Source organism: Alligator sinensis, unplaced genomic scaffold (assembly GCF_000455745.1).
Source record: "Alligator sinensis unplaced genomic scaffold, ASM45574v1 scaffold794_1, whole genome shotgun sequence".
In the NCBI taxonomy this organism is placed as follows: Eukaryota; Metazoa; Chordata; order Crocodylia; family Alligatoridae; genus Alligator; species Alligator sinensis.
In genome coordinates this window covers 479,044-503,252 of record NW_005842125.1, presented here as the reverse complement: position 1 = coordinate 503,252, position 24,209 = coordinate 479,044, and the positions used below count along the sequence as shown (strand labels likewise).

The 24,209-nt window shown below is 42.7% G+C and overlaps 1 protein-coding gene across 5 annotated transcripts in view; it reads right to left on the bottom strand.

Moving 5' to 3' along the window:
* The window catches only part of MAP4K3 (mitogen-activated protein kinase kinase kinase kinase 3), a 138,733-nt gene extending 115,488 nt beyond the window's left edge, over window positions 1–23,245 (bottom strand). For 4 of the 5 annotated variants that reach the window (XM_025205673.1, XM_025205674.1, XM_006024921.3 and 1 more), the window contains exons 1-3: window positions 23,201–23,245; window positions 10,979–11,036; window positions 3,261–3,351 (exon numbers count right to left, since the gene is read on the bottom strand). In XM_025205673.1, coding sequence (XP_025061458.1) covers window positions 3,261–3,351; window positions 10,979–11,036; window positions 23,201–23,230 — 179 coding nt within the window. In that variant the 5' untranslated portion in view covers window positions 23,231–23,245. Of the gene's footprint in view, window positions 1–3,260; window positions 3,352–9,366; window positions 9,407–10,978; window positions 11,037–23,200 lie in introns of those variants that run through there. The other variant, XM_025205675.1, reaches the window with a different exon arrangement.
* Between the last annotated feature and the right edge of the window lie 964 nt (window positions 23,246–24,209).

Sequence of the window (24,209 nt, the reverse complement as noted above, 5' to 3'; positions counted from 1 at the left end):
GGGGGCGGGCGGAAATGCTGATAAAATATTAACCTTTGGTTTCCAGACAACAAAAACCCAAGACATTTCCTCAGTCCAATTAAGAAAGAACACCAACATCAATTTTCTCTTACAAATTCAGAGCTAAACTTCTCTTTTCCGAGCGCCCTCTCACAACCTTTTTTAAGCCACACTAGATTTCCCAAGCCACTATTAGTCTCTTTTGCCTCCTTCTGCAAGGGACTTTACCTTCTCTTAAGAAGTGACAAGCTTTTTTGCCCGCTCTTATCTTTTCACACAGAAGTCTGCAACAGAAGAGCCCAACAACCAAATGCATTCTGACAAAAAGTTTTGTTAAGATGAAACTGAAGTTAAACATGTATCAGAGGGTTATGGATATTAAAAAACCTCAAACCTTCTATGCAAAAATGCTTAAGTTAAAAGGCAATGATTATTAAATCCTAAGCAATACATAGCTAATTTAAAGGTAAAAGAAACCCAAATTTTTAATAGTATGCAGTCACAGTTAAGGCTCTCAAAGAACTTCACTTTTTTCTGCATGATGCTTAGCACGTAGTCTTGTTTCTTGAGTCCCTATCATGTGTAGAGTTCAATATTGAAACCCTCTTTCTTAGGATGCTCATCAATACGGTATGTTAATTTATTCTCGTCACAAACATTCAACTCCCCTCTGAGATAGTGGGCGTTATCCTTGTTTACACAAGCATTCACTAAGTTTGGGTACCCAATTTGAGACACCCCCAGTCTTGTTTTTCAGAACATTAAATAATCACTAGCGAATTGCCCATCAATAATGATGAGTTACCTGTCAAGAATGATGGGGTGGGGAGGGGGAGAGAGCACTACCATCCATCACCCCACACTGCCACCACCTCCCAGGAGCAGGAGAGAGAGCAGAAGGGAGTGGGAGGGTGGGACATGCTGCTCCACATCCGGCCCTGCTTCACTTTCAGAGCGGCAGCACCACAGGGCGGTGGGTGGCGGTGGCAGCTGCCACCATGTGTAAGCTTCCCCAGACGTTCATTTAATGGCATGATAGGATATTACCCCCATTCCCAACAACCAAATCTCCTCCATGCAACATGCATGGCAGGAAGCTTGACACTGGGATAGGGAACAGATCCAAATTGTGCCATCGCTACATGTCAGTGCAGGGGAAAAACCAGAATCATAATCCTGGGCTTCCTCTGCACTGGCAAATTGAAGGCCATGTGCCCAGAGCCCCTACATCAAGGCAGACAATCAGCTGATTGTCAGCCCCAGTGGGTTTAAGGGTTGCCCCTGCCAGGGATTTTAAACTTTGAGCCCAGCAGCACTGGGTTTTAATAATAGAAGCCAAGCGCAGGGCAGAGGTTCCTGGTAGGGGGAGCCAAAAAGTTTCCCCACAGGACTTAAAACACCATGCCTGACACTTCTGTCTCATTATTAATCGCAGCATAAATGTAGCATGTAGAGGGCAGCCTAAGTCACTACCTGTGAAAATACTGGTATAAAGTGACTTGCCTAATATCACACAGGAATTGTGTGGCAGAAGTAGAAATGAAATCTTTCTTCCCAGGGCAGCATTAAATTCTGTTTTAACCATCAAATTTACACTGTCACTACACGTGGTCTCTTTTCATTTAAATAATTTTATATAAAAATGTCATGGCTTTAAAGTCTACCTTTACTCATGCAGGAACAGAAGTTAACATAGTAAAACCATAACAATATTAAGGACAGAATTATCTATCACTAACGAGGAACTACAGCATATGGAACATTTGCAAGACATATACCCTAATGTAAATGCATTTACTAAGATGGAATCAAGAAAACATTTAGAAAGAATTACTAAATTACTGACACATTTGCTTTATTAAGTTTCTAAATACAAGGACTTCCTATGGAGTACAGGCTTTTCATTAAAACTGGAAACAGAAAAACATTACTTTCACTCATGGAACAGCTCAAGAGGGAATTAAAGCAGCTATTTAATATTCCTTGAGTGGCAGGTAAAACATTTATTACTAAAAATATCTGAATCCCAGATGACTTCAAATTTAAGATGACCTCCAACACTTAGACCCAAGGCATAGGAAACGATACATTTGTTATAATTTTCCATATCTAGAATGTAATATTGGAGGGTCATCTTAAATTAGTCCTCTCCCACCACAGCAATGAGAAGGCAGCGGCGGCAAGCAGGCAGTCTGACCCCCACTATTTAACTCCCTTTGCCTGCCTTCCCCCCGGTGCTTTCCCCAGCTGCCCCAGGCATAGGGGATGTCCCAGAGCCACTCCATATCCATGATGGAAGGAGCAGTTGTGCAGGGTGCCTGGCTTAGCTGGAGACAGCAGCAACACTGCGCAGGTTCCTCCTTCCAGAATCTGCTCCCTGCCTGGCTCCCCTCCCCACCACTCCACTACCCAGAAACAAGCTGGAAAAAAGAATCTGCACACTGTCATAACGTTCCTTGCAGTGCGAGGCATTAGCAAGTCAGGAGCAGCTCTGGGGCTCCCCCCATGTTTGTGTCAGCTGGAAGTCAGATTGTTCTGGCTAGGAACCATGGGGAGCTGGGCTTCCTGCACAGACACTCAACTTGGGGCAGTAGCAGCAGCGCACAGATTCCTCCTTCCACCATCTGGTCTCTGTCCAGCTCTCCTCCTCCCAGCTTCCTTGCTTAACATGTAATCTTGGCTCTACTCCTCATTATGCTAGAAATTCACTTCTCTGCCTCTGACTTTCCTGCTACAACGCTGGCCAAGACTTTTTCACGTTAAATCTACTAAACTCTACGTAATTATTATTTGTAGCTATATATTATCTATATAGTTACAGTGTGTCTATATAGCTTTAGTGAAGATTATAATATAGATATCTTTTCAAATACTGGTAGAATACCAAAAGAATTTTAAAAGTTACTTTGGCAAAACATCAGTAAAAATACCTGTGCACACACCCACTTCTTTACAAGTAGCATGCTGTTCCCCCTTAGCCAATTCAGCACTATCATAATCCAGAGTTCATGAAATCACTATTTGCTTTCAAGGATATGACAACTGTGCCATCCCTGAAGGAGCCAGTCAGGAGAAACAGACTATTTACAGAGAAATACCTGAGTAAACAGAGGCTGATGTTAGAGTACATACTGAAAGAATATGAGAGCGTAATAGAAATCTGATAAATTCTGTTTTGCTCATGTACTGCTATAAATCTGCTTTTTAGTGAGGTACTATCTTAGGCATTTTGAAATGAGGAAAAGATAATAAAGATATACCTGAGATAGCTGCCAAAATAAGCAACAATGTTTGGATGTTTACAGTCTTTCATCATAATGATTTCCTGCTGCACAACAGCAAAATCTTCCCCTGAAAAACAAAATGATTATGATTTTAATTGCTTTGTTTAATATCCCCCTCTCTTGAACTTGGCTTCTATTATTAAAACCAAGTGCTTTAGCAGTTATTAGACTTTTTACTTATCTGTTAAGTTATATTCATGTAGCTATGCACAGCACTTTGCAAACCAATATAAAGAACTACAACAACAGATAACTGCACTCCCAGAATCAAAAGACTCCCGAGTCAGAATGATCAACTAGGGAACCATGGCTCATCTCTTTTGACAAAATGTGCCTCCTCTTTTAAATTAAATTATTCCTACCTCTTTCCATTTTTCCCTTGGCACCGTACTGTGTTGGTCTCTAACATAAGTTCCTGAAATAACTCTAATAGGTCAGTCAATAATCCAGCTCTTGAAACGCAGCAAAACTTGTTTTTTTAGTCACTATCTAGATCCACATTGGGTCACTCCCCTGAACCGAAAAAATGCAACAGTGCATTACATTGGCCATGCAACAAACCTAATGAGCACAGAAATATAGGGAGTAATGAGTTATGTTCAGGCTCAGCTCTAGTGCTGCTTTACCATTTACCTGAGCCTTGTTACCTTGGGTCTAAGTTATTCCAGTTTTTCCACTAGATTCCTACTTCCAGATTTGTACATTTGAAAAAACCTGGTCAAAGTACAGAAATAGAAAGTTCTGCTATGTAAAGGAAGGGAGGGAAATAGGGGAAGAGAGGATGCGGGGATAGGAAAGAGACAAGATTTAGTTTAACTGTCTGAAAAAGATTAATTTCAGGTTCTAGTTCACAATCCAATCTTTAAGAGGTTTTGATTAAAATTCCTTAAAACACATAAATAGCACGTGTATTTGGGAAAGGCTATTTTAAAAGGAATTATTTCAGATTTGTTAAAATTATGCATTTCAAGTCTCCAGATTCGTACTAAACCGATATAAGTGCTAGACTCTGATTAAATAAAATGGACATACTAAGAAAATGATCATATATGATTATGAAGCTTTTTTTGTTTGTTTTTAAGCGTGATCTTAGGCTCACTGGGGGAAAACAAAACTGGAAAAAAGCAGAACAATTCAAAGACAACTTGCAGTGACTAGTTACAGCTGAAGTCTTTCCATCAGAGCAATGTTACATATCATATTTTACTGCATTTTAGCATTGCTGAAATAATTTTTTAAGCCAGGAGGCAGATTTTACAGGCTGTCCTTAGAAATATAAAAACAGTACATTTATTTTTTAATGTTTTAGTTATAAGTTGTCACAACCTTAATACCATTTAAAGCAGTGGTCACCAACCCGTCGATCCTGATCGACAGGTAGATCCCGGAGCCTCCTTTGGTTGATCCTGGGCTGGGGGAGAGCTGGGTACATGCACATTCACCCCACCCCCCCAGGTCCCAGCAGGTCAATCTGTGGAGGAGGGAAGGGAAGGGAAGGGGCCAGACTGAGACCCCCCCCCACCATGAGCGACTGACTGTGCAGTCGAGCCAGGAGCAGGGAAAGCTAAGTGGGGCCCCAGCCTGGCCGGGTGGTGGGAGGATTGGAGCCCAGGGGGCTCCTCCAGGGGCACAGTGGGGGTGGGGACCCATCTCTGCAGGAGCAGAGGCAGCAAACACAGCTCAGCTGAGCTGCAGGGACTCACGTAGGGGTGAGCCCGACCCAGACAGATCTGGGAAGATCTGGTCGTCCAGAGGCATGTGGAGGGGGGCTCCTGCTGCTGGACTCAGCTCAGCAGAGGCCCCAGGGGCCCACTACCCGCCATCTGTGCTCGGGGCACAGCAGGCAGCCTGCAGCAGCAGCCACCTGATGCTGAGCACGGGGGAGGGGAGGGGGGGGAGAGGAGGGGGCACCAGGGTCAGTCCCACTTCTGTGCCATGGCTGGGCTGAGCCATGCCCACCCGGCAGCCAGATGAACATGGCATTGGGCCCCGGCCCAATGGGACTCCATGGGTCTGGGAGTCTCTGTGGTCCAGGGGTGTGTGTGGGGGGGCTCCCGTCACTGGGTGCAGCCTGTCAGAGGCCTTGGGGGCCCATGCCTCCCCACCTTATGCTCCAAGCGCAGCAGGCAACCTGCAGCAGTAGCTGCCTCCTCCTGGAGCACAAGTGGAGGGGTAGACACGGACCCCACAAGGCCTCCGCCAGGCTGCGACCAGTGGCAGGAGCCCCCCACGCACCCTTAAGACTGCAGAGACTTCCAGATCCAGCTGGGCCGGGGCCCAACACCACATTTATCTGGCCACTGCGCAGGCGCCGCTCAGTGCAGCCACAACACGGAAGTGGGATCAGGCTCCGGCCTGGTCTGGGACACACTGCGGTTTGGAGCTACGTGGGGCAGGGGGCAGGGCGCGGTAGATCCTGGGGTGCCCTTTACTTGCAAAAAGTGATCTTCCCATAAGAAGACTGGAGACCACTGATTTAAACAATGTAAGGGTTAATGAAACCAAATAGAGTATCAAAAACATTGCAGTAATGCCGACCAAATTAATTTCTGGAAACAAACTTTTTTAATGTAGTCCTCTAAATTACCATATTGATAGCAAACATGTCTTCATTTTTAAAATCTGATATTCATATGTATTTCACAAAAAGTTTCAAACTATGGATTGTAAGGTAACTTCAAGCTTCACTGTTTATTATTTATGGTATATCACTGGTGATCAAAACTACATGGAATTGTTTCCGCTTCCTAAATTAAACCTTAATCATAAAAACAACAAATAAGAGCACTACTGATTTTTACACACAAATAATTTCAGTAAAAAAGAGCCATTCTCCAAATATAGCCGCTCCTAAACTGTAACACAGCATAAGCAGCTTAAAGTTATTTAACCTCTCAAACCAATCTGTAATCAGAGACTGTTAACTTTCTGAATATCAATGCTGTCCTGTGAAGCAGGAAACTGTGCCTTTGTTCTATGTAGATTTATTACAATAGGCTTTATCTGGGACAAACAATGTCACTCTGCAGTTATGCATACCTGCCTCTATTGAGTGGAAGACTGCTAAAACTTATCATAACTGGGCCTCACTCCAAATAATGGTTGCTAAAAAAAAGTCACTGAAGTACCACATGACAGACACTTCATACCTGCATAGCACAGGAGCAAATTATCCCAAATTTAGTACCACCTCACTATTCTGGGCAACCATGCAGATAATGTGCACCCACAACACCCTATCGTCAAGTTCAAAGCAGTTGGAAGGAAGAACATTTGTGTTGTCAAACTCTACCTACTAAAATTTGCTCCTTTGGAAATAATGGTCCAGAAGCTATTCTGCCTACTGGGTATCCAATCTCACAGGCTACTTGCCTTTAAAAAATGGATGTCTCCCCTTAGATGAGCAACCTTATGCACCTTCAGAGTACATAAACATTAAACAAGGAGTTGCTTCTGGGTGGCCAACAGGAAAGGCTAGGCAGAGGGGTGTTTGAAGACTTGCTCATCCTGGGGAGTTGGGCATCACAGAAGCACTGATTTTAGTATAAATCACAGCATGGTGAAGAAAAGGAATGTGCCATTCCCCACAATCTTGTAGTTAGGGCACTCAACCAAGCAACAAGAGGCCTTGGCACATGGAGGTTTGAATACCTAATCTCCCACTTCACAGTTCAATAATTACCAGGCTATGGCCTACAGAGGGTGAGGACGTTCTCCTTACCTTTTACTTAATTTGGCTCATCAAAAGCACAAGAACAAGTAAGAGGGAGCCTGCCCTGGGATCTGGCCCTATTGTTTATACTTTTTACGTAATGAAAAATGTATCAAAAGCCATCTTCACTGACTGCATCCATACCAGCCCAGCCTCTGGCTTCTTTACTTTTCATTCCATCCAGGAAGAGCACACACCAACTGCAGAAACTTCCTTAGTCTGATGAAGGGTTTTTAAATCCAAAAGCTTGCTTAAAATCCTCTTCCAACTATTTAAGTTGGTCTAATAAGAGAGATCAGATTCACCCAAAGAACCTTGTCTGCCTATATCAAAAGGATTGGAAGTAGAACGCATGGTCCCTTCCTCCCAAGAAATGCCCTCCTCACTGGTCTAACAATGTCAGGTTTCCTCTGCCCTCACGATTCTTGCAGTCCTTTCATCCCAGGGGGACAGCTTCAAGAGGAAAAACCGTAAGATGCACTGAGCCTTGTTTAGCCCATAACCTCTAGCCAGCTGGTTGGGGCACTCTCCCTGGAACTGGGAAATGCAAGTTCAAACCCACTCATGCCAAGGACAGCGTAAAACCCAGATCTCCCACTTTGTGAAAAGTATGCCCTATAAACTACTGGGCAAAAGCCGGGGGGATCCTCCTCCTCCTCCATGCATGAACTTAGTTTAAAAAAACCCATGCATTGGGCGTCATTCCCACCCCAAAGAATCAACAATTTCGACAGAGTTTGGGAACTTCTCAGACAGAAGTGGACTGCAACACCAATTTTGGTAGAGTAAAGCATCTAGGTGGCTGTTATGACACAGTTCTGAGCACACGGTGTAGCCCAATCTAATCACCTGGGTTCTGGGTTTTCCGTTTCCCACGGACTAGCAGAGAAAAACACAGATTTTCCCGTTTACCTGAGGAAAACATGGATTTCTCATTTTAACAGAAAAACCCGCAGCTTTTATAGTGTGGCAGCGAGCTCTCTGCAGGCTGGCAGAGTTCCAGCCTTCAGGGTGCTGGGAGGAAGTGGGAGGAGGGCCGTCAGGTAGGGGGTGCCATGCACATGTGTATGCACATGGCCGCCAGGCAGCCTGGAGAGCAGCTCTCAGAGGTGGGGGATGTGGGAAGGGGGGAGGGAGTTGGGCAGGGCTAGGGCTGGGGCTGCTGCCCAGCTGGGTGGTGTGGGGGACCTGGGGCCCAGGGCTGCAATGCACAGCCAGAGGGGCCCTGGTGGAGAGCAGGATGGGGTGGCATGCAGCTCAGACAGGAAGCTGGACAGATGGGGCCAGCTCCTTGCTACTGTGTACACTCCCAGGAGGCAGGGGGAAAGCATGCCCCCCAGATCTGTGTGCAGGGTGGGCATGAGCTTCCTGTCCTGCTGCCCTCCCCTGAGGCCTCCGCAACCCAGAGGGTCCAACCCAGCACTGCAGGGCACAGCAGGGCTGTGCGGGGAAGCTGCTTGCCACCGCGAGCTCCGCACTGCCCTGGTGAGGTGTTTGCATATGCAGCAGCAGCATGGGTGATGGCGCAGGGTTTTGCCCCTCACTGCTGCCGCACGGGCAGGGGACAGGTTGCCAAGGCAGCATGGAGCTCGCAGCAGCAACAACCTTCCCTGCTGTTTCCTGCAGCATGGGGTTGCACCTGCTGGGCTGTGGAGGTCCTGGGGAAGGGCAGTAGGGCGGAAGCCCGCCCTGCACACAGATTTGGGGGGCACAGGTCCCTCCTGGACCATGCAGCGGTGAGGAGCCGACCACCCCGCCCAAGCCCTCAGCAGGCAGGCAGCTGGCAGCAAGGGGGGAGCCAGACTCTGCTCTGCTGCAGCCTCTTGCGGGGGCAGGGGGCTGTGGACCCAGGTCCCTGACCCTGTAGCCCTGGTAGCTGAGAGCACCTCCTGGCAGGGCCAGTGGGTGGGGGGCAGTGAGGGGCCTTTCATTTTAATCACAGATTGTGGGGTTTTTATTCAAAGAATTTGCAAGGGGAAGCCAGGATCCCTGCTAATCACCTAAGTATTGTTTCAGGCCAAAAGGGAGGCATTAAATGAATCTAAGAACTTCAGTAATTTTATAGCTTCTACGCAAGGTGAAATAAAATCATGCTTCATGATTTGGATGGCTAAATGAGCAAGTAAGTTCTAGCAAGAGATTGGCATTATTTAGAACTGAATTATACAAAACCTGGTCACTTGACTAATTGTCCATGAGGTTCTCCACTCCACAGGTCAGTGAAGAGCAAGGCCTTACATTCCTTTTATTAAGAATATTAATCCAATACAAATCAACTAAAGGCCAAAAAGAAGGATGGTGCATGCGTTTTCATAACAATTTTTAAAAAGTAGTACTAAACAATATGCTCCAAGAATATTTGCAATTTACCTAATGTTTCATGAACATATCCCATCCAGGGCCAAAAAACTACTAAACTGGTGTTCTACTTTGACAGAGACGTGTACATGGATGTGTTATGCATGTACAAAGCAGATCTATTAAAAGAAATACAAATAAAAGAAATATGAAAATATAAATATATTATTTCCTCTTCCTGGAATATTTAGTTAATATTTAGAAGATCTTTGCCTCTGGATATGGAACTTGAAAACTAAAAGTGGAGACACCACACATCCAAAATTACAGCATTTGTTATGTTCAGCAAATCTTCAGCCCTCAAGAGCTTTATGATGAACACATAAACGTGAAGAGCTTCATAGAAATCACAACATAAATCTATTATACAAAGTGTGATTTAGTCCACGTGCAGATTTTCAAGCAATGTGAAAGTCCTGGCCCTTTCATTACATCTGTTATTTCTGCTGGCTTCCACTTGACTTCTCTCTTTTCTGTTTCATTATGTTCCTCATTTCTCTTATACTGTACAGGTTTATTCTGTACAGGTTTGCACAACATACAAAAATAAGGTATTGAGTATTAATACTCAATACTTTCTTCTTTAAGGAAAAAAAATGAAACACCTTGGCTGAAGCTGAAGCTTCAGAAAGTTTCAGAAAAAGATTAGAAATGTTCTAGGTGTTGTTGTTTGCTAATGTCCTATAAAGGCTATCTTAAGGCTTCACCATATTTTTCAAATATTGTCGAATATTTACAATTTGCTTATGTGCTAAAATGCAAGTCTGAAGGGTTTTATTATTTTGTTTTTAATAGAAAGATACCTGCTACCTTTGACCCTCCACCATATCAGTCTTCTTAAGGTCCCTGGCAGACGTTAATATAATGGCACAATTGGGATCTGAGGAATTTTATGGCATGGCAAGTATGTGTGATTTTTGGGATGGGGCCTAAAATTCCTTAAATTCCAATCATACGATTGCCAGGGCCCAGCTAGGATCCAGGGTTGCCCTCAACCTATTCTGGTGGTCAGGTAGCAGGCAGCTGTGTCCCAGACCCTGGAGCTCTCCTGTGCCCAATCCTTATGATCCAGCTGGAACATCTTCATGGCTGGTTTGCCATTTTATTGTACCATAAATTGGGTGAATGTATGGCACATGCAATTCACCACACAAATTTAACATCTTTAAGGACCCCAATACTTGATGCGTAGTATCAAATATTTGTAGAATATATTTATTGTAGATATTTATTTGTATCAAATAAATAGTAGAAAATATTTGAAAGCTGTGCTTGTATCTTTCCATTATATGTAACCCAATATACCATGCACCTCCTGCACCCCGGTATATTATGGAAAGACAGCAGTACCATAACTGGAACTAGCAATACAAAGAAATGGAAAGGAGCGCTATAAGAGATTTAAAATGTTCTTATACGATTATGTTTCTTTCAACTGTGTTTATTTTTCTGCTCGCAAGCTTACATAAACTGAAGAGAGGCTGCATGGAATTAACTATTATAAAAATACCTAAAGATCCCTCCTGGGAACTCTTCAAGAAAAAAAAAGTGAATTTAACTGATTCAGTCAGACAGATGAAACAAAAATCAGCATGTCTAACGCACACAAAAAAAAATTGCTTACCTGGTTCTAGTTTTATTACTTTAATCGCTGCTAGCTCACCAGTGTTAACATTCCGAGCCTATAAAAAGGAGAAAAATATTTACATATTGGAATACAATAGTAAGTGATACAGCCATAACCCAATATTGTACAAAAACTTGCATTTACATTTCAAATCCCACTTATGATTAAATTGAAGTTTAGACATTTTCAGATAAATTATTGTAATTAAATAATTTCATTGGCTTTATGAATATATTTTTATTAAATATGTATGGCTATACTGTTAATTAGTACTATAAAATTATTTAGAACCTTCCAAAATATGATTCATATTTGTTTGATTACAATAAGACAAATCTACGTTAGAATGCAGTAGCTTAAAGCAGTCACCCATCAAAGAATAGTTTATCATAGTTTTTTTCCCCCTCTTCTTCCCCTGTTTTTTCAAACAGTAAACTCTAATTAATGCACAACTATACTAAACTAGATTAAGCCACCACATCCCAAAACTTATTAAAAGCAGCATTGCAAAAGTACACTGTTCCTCCTAGAACCTTTTCATGGTAAATTTAGTTTCCTTTGTAGTTAGAAAATCTGACAAAGACACTAAACAGTTAATTTGTGATAAATTTTCAGAGTATAATCTTTAAGTACACTCAAGATTCTTTGTGCAACAAACCTAAATTACATAGCAAAGTCCCTATTTTATGCTGTACTGATGCACTAAGTGTGTGACAAAATGAGAATTTAGACATTGCTTACAAAATATGGCGATTCTACAATTCAGGGGTTTTCAACCTTTTTCGACCGTTGTACCCTCAGGTGGCTGGATGCAGATTAGTGTACCCCCAGTCACTGAGTGGGGGATGAGGGGTGGACGCCAAGCGGGGGTGACAAGTGGTGGCAACATGGCGTCTCTGTGGCCCTGCTCTTGCCCCACCCCGGCTCTGCTCCTGTGAGGCAGTGGCATGGGGTGGTGGTGCTTTGTCCTCACCCAGCCCCGTGTACCCCCTGGGAACTTTCAAAGTACCCCCAGGGGTACACCTACCCCCAGCTGACAACCCCTGCTATAATCTGTAAGGCTTCCGAAGTGGGGAAGCATGGAGCAGGCAGCAGCAAATGCACTGCCTCGGAGGGAAGGAGGCTGCAGACCAACTCCTTTATTCCACTGCAATGTCTCTTGTTCCCTCCCACCACACACATTATCCTCCTCCTATGAGACTGCTGCATGACAAGCCAGCCACTTAAGAGGTTAGAAGTCTTTAAAAACAGTCTTTCCTTGCCTCTCACCCCCACAAAAGACCAAGCAGCTACCTAACTTAAGCAGCAATTAATCAACACTTTAATTCCATTAAAAATGGCAGCCCTTTTATGCCGAAGGGTTCCTTAGTTGAACGCAGAAAGTAAAATTAAAATTTAAAAAGCCATTAAAATACAAGCATGGCAATAATATTTTTTTCTTTTTAATTAGAAATCTAGGACACTGTTTAAAAGAATGTGACGGTACTTATCAGTATTTTATGCAAGTCCAGGTTTCCAGCCCCAGCAAGACATCTAATCTTAAAACTATATCTTGACAATTATGGTATTGTTCTATTATAACCACATTTTAAGGTTGTTTTAGGGAGAAAAAAACAACATCTTTCTCCCTACATATAAAGTTGATAACTAGAGGTATAAGACCATGAAACACTATTGTCCTCACAAAATTCCACAGGAGAATTAAATAACCAAGGAGACTCCCAAAATATTAAATGCACTACAAATATTAAAATATAAGCTGCCCTGAAAAATATTTTACCATTAACTTTGTGAAAGCACAAAATACTACGTATCATATGGTAGAAAGCACTACCCTCTAACTGTACTGATTTGAGGACTGAGCTTGTAAACCAATGTTGGAACTGAAGCATCAAAAGGAGAAAGGTAATGATCAGAGTACCAGGTAATCAAGCCTAACCACGCCAGTGGCAAAAACTAATAGTTTGGTCCACGGGCACCAGGATTGGGCAGCCAAGGCAGCATGCAGGGCCTGGGTCTTCCCATGGGTCTGAAAATTTGTCAACACTCTCCTGCCACCAAATTCCCAGACCTGCATGGAGCCTCACGGGCCAGATGACATGGGGTAATGGGCCAGATATGGTGCATGGACTGGGGTTCAGCACCTTGATTTAATCTTTCCATCTCTGGGTTTCTACCTTAGTTGTTCCCAGTACTTGGACTTTAAACTTCTCAATGCTTTGATATGGGTACTTTTTGGCACTGACAGAAGTCACAAATAGTAGTTACAAGATAAAGTTGGCTACCAGATAGTTACATAACTAGGCCCTGAAGTCTGTGAGAATCCCAGAATATCAGTAGATAAAGTAGACCTTTTGCTGGGGAATGAATGATTATATTCTTTTGCAACCTGCCCTGGAAATCCTTATCTGTAGGTACTATGATAACAGCAGGATCTTCAAAAGTGATCACAGGCTAGACCAACATAACTGTGCGCTGAAGAGAAAGGCAAAATGATTTTGCATATGAGGATTTGGGTCACCCTTGTCTTCTGGTGGTAGTAAAAGGGAAAAAAAGGAAAGAGATAAAATGCTCAATACTAAAACCATTGGCAGAAGTGTAGAGACTCTGGGTAGAATTCTATTTTCTTTCACGTGCATAAATAGCAGTTTTCTAGACACGTGTGGCTTTTTTTTGGTGCTTAGGCAGTGTAGACACACAAATGTGTGTAAACTTGAGCATGCACAGTAGGCTACACACTAACTGGGCTACATCAGTGTACCCATTCTGGACACATACCTACGTCTAAGACAAGAAAATGAAGCTGGTCAGAAACTCATGACTAATGGGTAGTGACCTATACAATTTGTGATTGTAGAAACTGCAAATTGGGCACTGTTCACAAAATCCACAAAAAAAAAAAAGTTACTAAAAATAAAATGTTGACTCACCATCAGTTCTCATGGCTGCTGCAGCCAGGCCCCACAGCTTGCTGGGAGGTGGGAGGGAGGAAGCCACCAGCACAAAGGGGAGCAACCAAGATGGTGACTGCCTGCTCCTCCCTCTGCCACTGATTGGCCAAGAAGGCTGTCTTTCATGCAGCCCCACCTCTCAGAAAATCAGCAATTAGGGGCAGGGCCACATGTCAGACAGCCCTCTTGGCCAATCAGTAGTGAGGGGTGGGGGTCACATGATTGATAGCCCTCAGCCAATGAATGGTGAGGGGTGGGACCACCAGAGCCCCTGCCACAATAAGCTCATGAAAATGGCGGCCAGTGCTGCAATCAGCTTGTGAAATGGGCCACCTACCTCCTCGATTTCAGTAGATCCCTACTAATGGGTGTTAGATAAAAGACAAATCCCCCATATTGCAGCTCCAATAGCTAAGTAGGCTAGAGGCCTGGGTTTCAAAGCTCCCTTTGTCCAGAAGGGTTTTGAACTGTGGCACTGACCTCCTAGCACCGTGCTCTAACTACCAAACTGTAGGTTAGGCATTAACCAGTCCCCTCTCCAGTGCTCCTTTTAAAGTCACAAGAGACACGTGGGGCCAGAGGAAGAGAATAAACCAAAAGGGTTATGACTTGGTGAGAAAATTACTGGCTTGGAAGGGAGCAAGCTTTGGATTCTAACCTGGACCCTTACTCCCAAGATTGCAGTAATTTCCACGCTTCATTGTTCTCCATCCATTTTGTACAACAACCATTAAATGCAAGGGGCAGGGGCTCAGCCTTCAAAAGGAGTACTGGAGAGGGGACTAAATAATGGTTAACCTGTGGTGTGGTGGCTAGACCACTGTGCTATGATATCAGAGATAAAGATTCACACCCTCCGGCTGAGAAAAGCCTAGAACCTGGGTCTCTGGCTTCCTAAGCAAGTGCCACAACCACTCAACCATTAGGACTCCTCTCCCCTTTCCAACATTTTTCCAGGTCTTACACTCAGGTACATGCACACACACCTATCTACTGTGTAACCTATAGCACATGCTCAGTCTACACACACACACATATATCCACAGATGAATTGCTACCTGCACCTAAGAGGCAAAACCACCAATTAAATGGCTAGAAAACTAATAATTAAATACACAAAGGAAAACAGAATTCTACCATTACATTCCAAAACTGGAAAGCAGGCAATTCTAAAGGACTGCAATATAAAACTGGCCTGACAGAGGAAATAATGAGTGAAACAATAAGGAGGATGCCAGGAACCTTTCCTGACTGTGACTTCACAGGCCTCTTAAGTCTCTTACATTTAGAGAAGCTCTGCAATATCTGCACTAAGACCAAAGATGGTAGAATGGCTGGTAGAAATCTCAGAACAAGTCTAACTGATCATAACAAAGATGCATACACATTTTAGAGTCGTATGCAGCAGTGATGAAAGACAAAGAAAAGATGCACCAATAAAGATTTTTTGGGTTGATACCGATGGCTGATTGACCAGCCATATTGGCCGATACCAATCCAATTGCCAATATGCAGCCCGGCAGCTTAAAGAGCAGTGTTGAGCTGGTATGTCTGTTGGGGGAAAAGGGCATGGAGGGGGCAGACTGAGGCCCCCATGGTGAGGGAGGGAGTCGGGCTGGGGCAGGGGCGAGCACTGCTCAGCCAGGGCAGGGCACAGGATGGAGCTGGCAGCTTGTCCAGGGAGTGCAGGGGGTACAGGCAGTGCCTGCCACAGCATGCACCCCCAGGGGAGGCATAGGGAGCATGTGCCCCCTAGATCTGTGCATAGGCTGAGGGCAGGGTGCCTGCTGTGAGCTCAGGAGCTGCACTTGGGCTGGGTGGGGCGAGCAGCAGCAGTGCTGGGAGGTGGATTATAGGCAGCTACAACAGTAGCACTAGCCCACCCGTAGTTCCCCTCCCAGTGCCGCCACCACCCACCCCCCCCCGACCCCGCCCGGCCTGAACACAGCCGCCACAAAAAGCCCGGTGCAGCCCGTCCTCACCCTGTGCACAGATCTGGGGGGTACATGCCCTCCACGCTTCCCCTGTGGGTGTGTGCAGCAGTGGGAGCTGCCCCCCACCCCGGGCAAGCCACCAGCTCCGTCCCACACCCCACCCCAGCCCCACTCCCTCCCGCACCATGGGGGCCTCGATCTGCCCCCACCATGCCCCTTCCCTCCCCTATGCCTCTTCTCCCCCACAGTCTTACCAGCCAGATGCTGTTCTCCAAGATGCCTGGCTGCGTTCCTGGCTGTTTGCATGCTGCAGCTGCACATATGCACACACGGTTTATCAATGACATTATTGGCCCCATCAGCCAAAAAACAGCTGACAGCTGGGACCAATGTATTGGTGCACCTCTAATTGTTGCATCCACTGCTGTATCTGCAAAGGCTTAGTTATTAGCAAATTGGTTTTGGGTGGTGGATGCCTTAGTAAATCAAATCTGGCTGTATCCTGTGATTAATCTGAATTCCTTTAATTGAAAGAAAATTTCTCATCTTTCCAGGTAAGATGGCAAAGAACCAATCAAAACTGTGGGCAGAATAATGCCTTCTTATTGGCTTATTTTGGCAACTGTTTCTCTCCGAGGCACTAAAGGTTATGAAACTTTCTGGTTAGCCATCTGCACTCCAGAGCAATATCCTTCCTGACTCAGGAAAAGTAGCGTGGAAGAACAAGACCAACTTCATTGTAGTTGCCAGCTTCCTATTAAGAAGCATGCATGTGGCCTTTGCTTAAGAAACCATAAGTTGCTGGCAGAAATCTAAGGCGGGGGGTGGGGAACAGGACAGTCTACATTTAACTTTTCAAGTTATTTAACATTACTAAAGATGTTGTCACAATCAAGCATCTAATTGCCAGAAAACTTACTGATCCTTGAAAATATTCATATAGCATAGACTAGGCCTATACTACCAGCCTCCACATCAAGGAAAGGACATTGACTGCAATATTGAAACATATTCAGAATGGCCAAGATAGGACAAGCAACAAAGTCTAAAATGATAATAGAGTCAGCTATTCAGAAATACACTAGTCAAATGGTCCAAAAGGACAAAGTTTAAAGAAATAATTTCTTAATTTAAATTATAGCTTCTTAAAATAGTTAATTCAAGAATAGCCTCTTATCTTTAGATTATTCCTTTCAGCAGCTGGGACACTAAGAATTGACACAATATAATTAGACTCAGCACCTTCTGAGATGAGGTAGAGAACCCCCCCAACAAACAAAACACCCCCCCCAAAAAAAACACCCAGATACTGACATCATTTTAGAAGGCATATTTCAAAAAAAAATGAGGAGGCTAGTAAAAAATAAATCCCTAAAGTTAAGAGTAAAGGAAGGGACATGAATACATCTTAAAGAAACGCTAATCTCAGAAAGCACACATACCGACCTCTAAACAAAAAAGAAAGTAGTACACAAATCTGTTTTATGACAAGGTCTGAGTGCACATTCAAAACAACTAGAAATCTTTTAAAATATGGGTATCTAACCTTAGTGAAGCTGACAAACGTGAGCATGAATAACAGTGAACGATAGCTCACAAGTAAATCAGGAGGGATAAAATGGAGATTAAAGAGCAATTAAACCTATTAAACAAGAAATATTTCAAAAGCAGGAAACCTTAAAAAGGAATGGCTGGATCACCACAGCTTAAAGAGAGTGATGAAGGAAGATGAATTATGCCAATATTGATGAGAAAGCAATTTTCTGTTTACAGCATTCATCATCAGAGGCTTGTTTTTCCCTCCCTGGTAACAAAGATGAGGTACTCAGAAACCAAGATGTCTTTGAGAACAATACAACAGACACAGTTACTGCACTGGAAGACAACATCTTATGAATTATCATGATTGTTTGAATGTCAGAAAAACAGGAGATAAGGGGGATCAGACTTTCAAATAACTATTACTTTAGTAGGTATATAAAAAGTATTGTTGCTAATCAAAAGCTGGCTAAGAGACGGGAAACAGGAAAAATAAATGGTCAATATTCATCATGATGAAAAATTAATAATGAGTGCTTCTATGTTCATGTTACTAATTTATTATCAATCTGTTGGGCAGTGACACAGCAAAATTTGCAGATGACAGTTATTTCAGCTAGCCAAGTCCATCAAGGATTGGAAAGAACTTCAGTGGGTTCTAACCAAACTAGATTAAATGGGCACAATGGCTGCTTACAGGCATGAAAAAAAACAAATAACAACAGCACTTAATTTTCAGCTTGGCACGCCCCTGCACCAAAAACAGCACATGCCTAAAAGAGGCATCGCGTTAATCTGACCCAGCTCACCCAATGTCTGTATAGATCGTGCACTTCAGCAGGGCTTTTTGGAGCTTGTATCTAATAGCTGATTCAATCAGCTATTAGATAAAGAGGCCAAAAAGCCCAGCTGAAGTGCCCGACCAATACAGACACTGGGAAGCTGGGTCAAACTAATGCGCTTCCTATTTCAGGAAAGTGCTGTTTGGTTTTTTTCCCCCTCATGTCTGTCAGCAGCCAATTACAGCAAATGAAGTTTAAGGTTTATAAATGAAAAGTACTACTTATTTTGGTGAAAATCTTGAACTACCTATTTGCCCAACAGGGGTTTTAAATTAAATTTATAAACTAAAAAATGGGACTTGGATGTCACTGCTCAAGGAATACCCTAGTTCTACATGCAGCTACAACCAAAAAAAGCAAACAAGATGTTAAGATGAAGAAGGAATGGGTAGTAAAAATCAAAACTATAGTATCAGTATATAGATCAATAACATGGCCTCATCTGTTATACTGTGTGCAGTCAGTACCACCCAATTGAAATAAGATGCTGCAAAATTACAGTGAATTCAGGAAGGAAAATGGAAATCTCAAACAGAAAGATTGGGACTGCATACCTGAGGACAGGGATAAAACATGGGGAAATGATAAAGATATATTAAGAATGAACAGTACAGAGCTACTGACTGGGGCCTTCTTTTCTCTCTGCCTCGTAAGAAAAGATGTAAAGATGTTCAACAGCACTGACCAAAAGGAAATTCAATAGCAAGAAAGGAAATACATTTTTACACAGGTACAATTTACCAAAGAACTCACTGCCACTTGAAGCTGCTGAGGCCAATTCCTTAGAGAAATTCAAAGAGACTGGTCATTTTTTGAGAGGGGCAAGGATGTTTTGGGGTGATGTCTTTTATTGGACCAACAGAACTGATGAAAAATGCCTTATATTCAAAAGCTTGTCTAACTTTATCTCAACCATGTAGTTGGTCCAATAAAAGATATCATGAAAAAGTCCTTGTCTCTCTCAATTCCTGGATGCATGTAGCTACAACATCACTCTAACATACCTATTTTTTGACAGAAAAATTATAGTAATTAATATGTAACAAATTTAGAGATATATCGAAATCTTCATTTCAGAGCTTAAGACAATCTCTAAATATCAGAAATACAAATAAAAACTTTTTTTTTGGTCATCAGAAAAGTGGGAACACCTTCCAATAAGTGCATGTGAAATAGAGGGAAAAATTGTTGCAAGTTGCTTACTGAAACACATATAAGTAGGCACACGTGAAGTAATTATCCAATGCTTCATTACAATCATGGTAATTTAATTTTTTTCCTGCATTTTAAATTAGTCTCTCTTTGAATTTCCAAGTCTACCATTTTTCAAAGGGCTGAACGCACACTTTCACTACAATTTGAAAAGCAAAACAAAACACTTTGTTACAATGGGGGTCAACCTTCTTGGCAGAAGTACCACAAGTTAACACCTCACCCTCTTGGGGTGCCATTCTGATCCCATTCCCCTGCTTAATCTGTTGCTCTGCTTTCCACACCCTGCCCTATCTCCCTGATCTGTCACATGCCACTCACAAAGGCTGCACATGTCACTTGCAGCACTGGTGCTGCAGGCTGGCCACCCCTACTCTATTCCAAGGAATATGGCAAAAATGAAGTTTTGTAAATCTTCCATGCTTTTAACATGCTTAAACAAATACGTATGCGGAGAAGATTTTTTCCTGTAAAGACTTTCCACAGAGCAGAAATCACTAATTTCAAGAGACATTCATTGCCTGCAACCAGATAAGACAGAACAGTTCATTTGTTTTTTCACAGAGGACAAATCATTAGTTAATTTCTCCTTTAAACCTATGCTCACCATTACTCATGATGAGATTTCTACAGAAGTAAACCTAAGAACAAAGTATCCATGATAACAAAATTACGCAGCAGCAAAAGTAGTTTCCACCCTGGTAACAGGTGTCAGGTTGCAGAATTGGGACTTTGGTAAGCAAGGCTTCCAGTTAAAAAAGAATTCTTATGGCAAAGCTATCTGCAACGAGGAAAGCAATCTTCATGTAGTAAACTAAAACAGGGAATTATTTGGATAGAAAGGTAGGTTATTAAGAGATACAAAGCTAAATTATTATGTGGAAACCAAAATATTTTAAGTTAGATCTTTCATGGGACTATCAAACACTGTCCAAAAACGTCTCTCTGAAACACAGCGGTAGTCTAAAAAGAAAAAAAAGACTATAAAAATGATAACTTACTCATTAGATATGTTTTGGATTTAGGTACAGTCATACTTGCGGTATCTAGTGACAAAATTAAGTCATTACACAGTCTTTCTGCTAGCACTGCAGAGGCAACACAATCCAGGAACAGGAAAACAGGCTCTAACATGGACTGGAAATACTTCTGGAGAACATATACAAACTTCCAAACACAGGTCTAAATCAGTTATTTCAAGGTAAACTATGAAGGCTATACAGCTTCACTGGCAAAAGACTATTTCTCATTTCTCTCAAATCATTATCAAAGACATTTTATTGTTGTTAGCAATGGTACATAAGAATGAAGGAATCCAGATTGATTTTCATATTCTAAAATGAGTTTGCATGGCCACTACTTAAAAAAAAAAATTCCCCCTCCCCTACAACCATGCACATTTACAGGACCAACATGAAACTTCAGTTGCCATTTCTACAGTCATTCCATATTACTCCATTAACATCTTCTCCAAGACGGGCCTGCAACACTTTCCTGAAGGTGGCCAACACAAGACAACCAAGAACAAACTGTGTAAGCCTCGCCTCACCTGACTTAGCACGTTTCTGGATACCAGCTAAATAACAGAATTCACCAGAATGACAGCAAGATTTTACTGTATTGACCCCACGTCCTTCCCTCCCACCCCAACCTTTTTAGCTTCTCCTTAGCTCTGTTCATGCCACCTGTTCCTATTTTGTATTATAACATCTGCAGGGCAGGGACTCCATCTGTTCCACAACTATATGGCCTCTGTAGTCTACCTGGTTATAAGTCCAACTACAAAGAATCAAGGAAGTAGATGCTCTGCCTCCTCCACCACTTTGCCAAGAAGCAGGTTACTGTGAGGTCAGCATTTAGTAAGAGTCAACATAACGAGATTGCCATCTTATTAAGGTAGAAGTCTCTAGTGCTACCAAGCAACCAACTCCCTATACTTCTGTAATGACAAGTAATGTTAGTAAAATTTTTGGTAATAGCCTGATGCTCTCCCTAAGGACATTCAGTTCCTCAGTGTACTGAGCCACCTGAAATTTCTATATAGCTGAGGTACCAGATTTCTCCTCCAAAAAAGTTCTCTAAGAATATGGATAGCAATGCAGTCTAAGACTAACCACCTGTAAAATATTTAGTACTTTATAGAAATAAACTCTTTCTCCTAACCAGTCACAAAATAAGATCCATAAAGCTCTTTAAAAACACAGATGATACCATAATATGAGGAGCATCATCATTGTAACAGCTGGTGGTCTCTGTTTGGTGTTTCAACAGCCACAGGAAAATATCACCTAGAGACCAGAAAAACCCAAGAAGATACAGCATATAAAAAAAAAGGACGTTTAAAAACAGCATATTGATGATCGTGGATAAAATCCCAACAAGGCACTACCAGAAAGATCCATGAGCTTTACAGTAGTGCTCTCTTGGTGACACCTGAAAAAAAAAATCAACTGTTGTGCATCATTTTAGGCCAATTTAATAAATTACACTCCTCCATGGAAGGACATGGGGCAAGAGCTGACTTCTAAATGAAGACAATGGCTCCACGAGGAGAAAAGTGCACTCCTCCTCATACCCCCAGCAACATCAATCCACAAGCCAGATCTTGAACATGCCCACCTCTGTCTAAATCAACCCTACACAGATCAACAAATATAATGGCAACATAACATAACCTATGGTTAATATGCCCACCCAAAATATTACAGTCTGAAGTGGATGAGACCAATGAGCCTGGGCTGCTCCAATACCAAGAGGTGTAACAAAACAGGGAGCCTATACAATATGATGCACCCCAATTCAACCAAATCCTGGAATTTCCTTGTAAAGTGTGGACAAACAAATTTGGAAATCGATTTCTATATATGCCCAAATCCTCTGCTCTTAATATTTAAGATGTTCAAGGCAAGACCTCCATCTATCGCAACAGGAATGGCAACTGACTATCAGTATCCAACAGAACTGAGTAACTTTAAGATTAGGTTCAGCAAATACACTAATCCAAAAAAATTCAGTAAGACTTTACAGGTTTCCTAAGCATCTTGTTATTAAAATGTCAAATGTTTCATTCCAAAGTCTGAGATAGGTTCCTTTAAATTTAAAGCAACTGATTCATATTTGCTATTTAATTTACAAGCACCGTAACACCACCTACAGAATATGGAGAACATCTGATCAAGAAAAAAAAAAATCACTATCGCCAATAAGGCAGTTTCAAATTTGTCTTAAAGAAGCACTGGGGAAAAAAGCTCAACCCTGTTCAAAATGAGAAGCTAAGGGAAAACCCAAACATTAAACTTCAAAAATTAAAATATGTAAGGAGGCTAAGGAGCAGGGACAAAAGCGGGGAACTCCCTCTCAAAAAAAACAAGCACCTTTTGAGAGGTACTGTTAAAAGCAGAGAATCTGCTGAAGAGGGCCCAGAAACATTTTTGTTAAATATTTTCGTGAAATCAGAGTTAACCAAGTAAGATTTCCCCACACACCCATGATGCGGTTTTGAAGTAAATCCATTTAAACCAAGACATGGTTTGCACATATTCACTTAAAAAAAAACCACAAACTTTAGGTGAAATCAGTGTTCCTGTCTCACAACAGAACCTCAAAATGTGGAGAACTGGAAAGGGTTAGTTAACCTGTTCTCCCTTAAAAGAAAATCAGCATTTTAACAACAACAACAACAACAAAGAAAATACTTAAGAAAATTAAGACATGCACATGTAAGGTACAAAAGACACTAACTTTAATTCTTTCCCATATGAATGTCAACATGCTGAAATAAGGAAACTGCATGCAATACTACTTGGTCTAATGGGTACCACATTGCATCCTCAGGCTTTGTGCTGGAGACATAAAATGGTAGTATTTACTAGGGAGGAAGAAGACACTAATTTAGCAAGTTGCTTATTACACCTTTAATGCAGCAGACTTAAAATCTGCCTGGTTACTGCTGCTTTAAACATGCTCTTTCTTCCTAAGTCACTGTAGTGTCTGGAGTGGAGGGAAGGGGCGGGGAAGGGAAGAAGTTTGCTACTTGTAATGGTCACATTCTTCAAAGCAATGCATAAGGAAGCCTGAACCAAGCTTTTCCTGACTTCCTATTATTTGTGTTCTGGCTATCAGTTCTCATACACTGACAGCATACAAGGAATGAGAAGGACTACTAAACAGCAGCAATGAAACCTCATATGACAATGGAATAGGTTCCATGGAATAGGTAGAATTAGAGGTGGGCACGTTTGAGATCTGGCTTGTGGACTGATGTTGCTGGGAGGATTAGGATAGGCCACTTTTTCTAGTTGCAGGCTAGAATGACCCACTCCAGGTCAGATGGGAGCAGACAGGAGGCTGCCTGTCCTTGCAGTGCCAGGGGAAAGTGCCTGCAGGTGAAGCCCCAAGTCTGTGGGCTGGATCCAGTGGTTCGACTGTCTGAATCTGGCCTGTGAGTCCTTGGCTGCTGAGCCCTGCCTGATTAGATGGCAGGGGCGCACCTAGTTGCTGAAATTTTGTCCAGAGCCCAGTTAAGAGATCTCCACATCACACCAGCCACAGGGAAGTGCCTCAGCATCCTTCTGTGGCCCCAAAGCTGATGTAACCATGGGTCCCTTTTACCAACCTGCTCCCTGCCTGAGTACCACAGTCTAGGGAGGGAAGTCACACATTTCCTACTCTCCAGCCCCCACAGCGTGAGCAACACCAGCATTAGCAAGTCACCTCTGTGGTCCCTTCCCCCCACTCCCCCTTCAGAAGT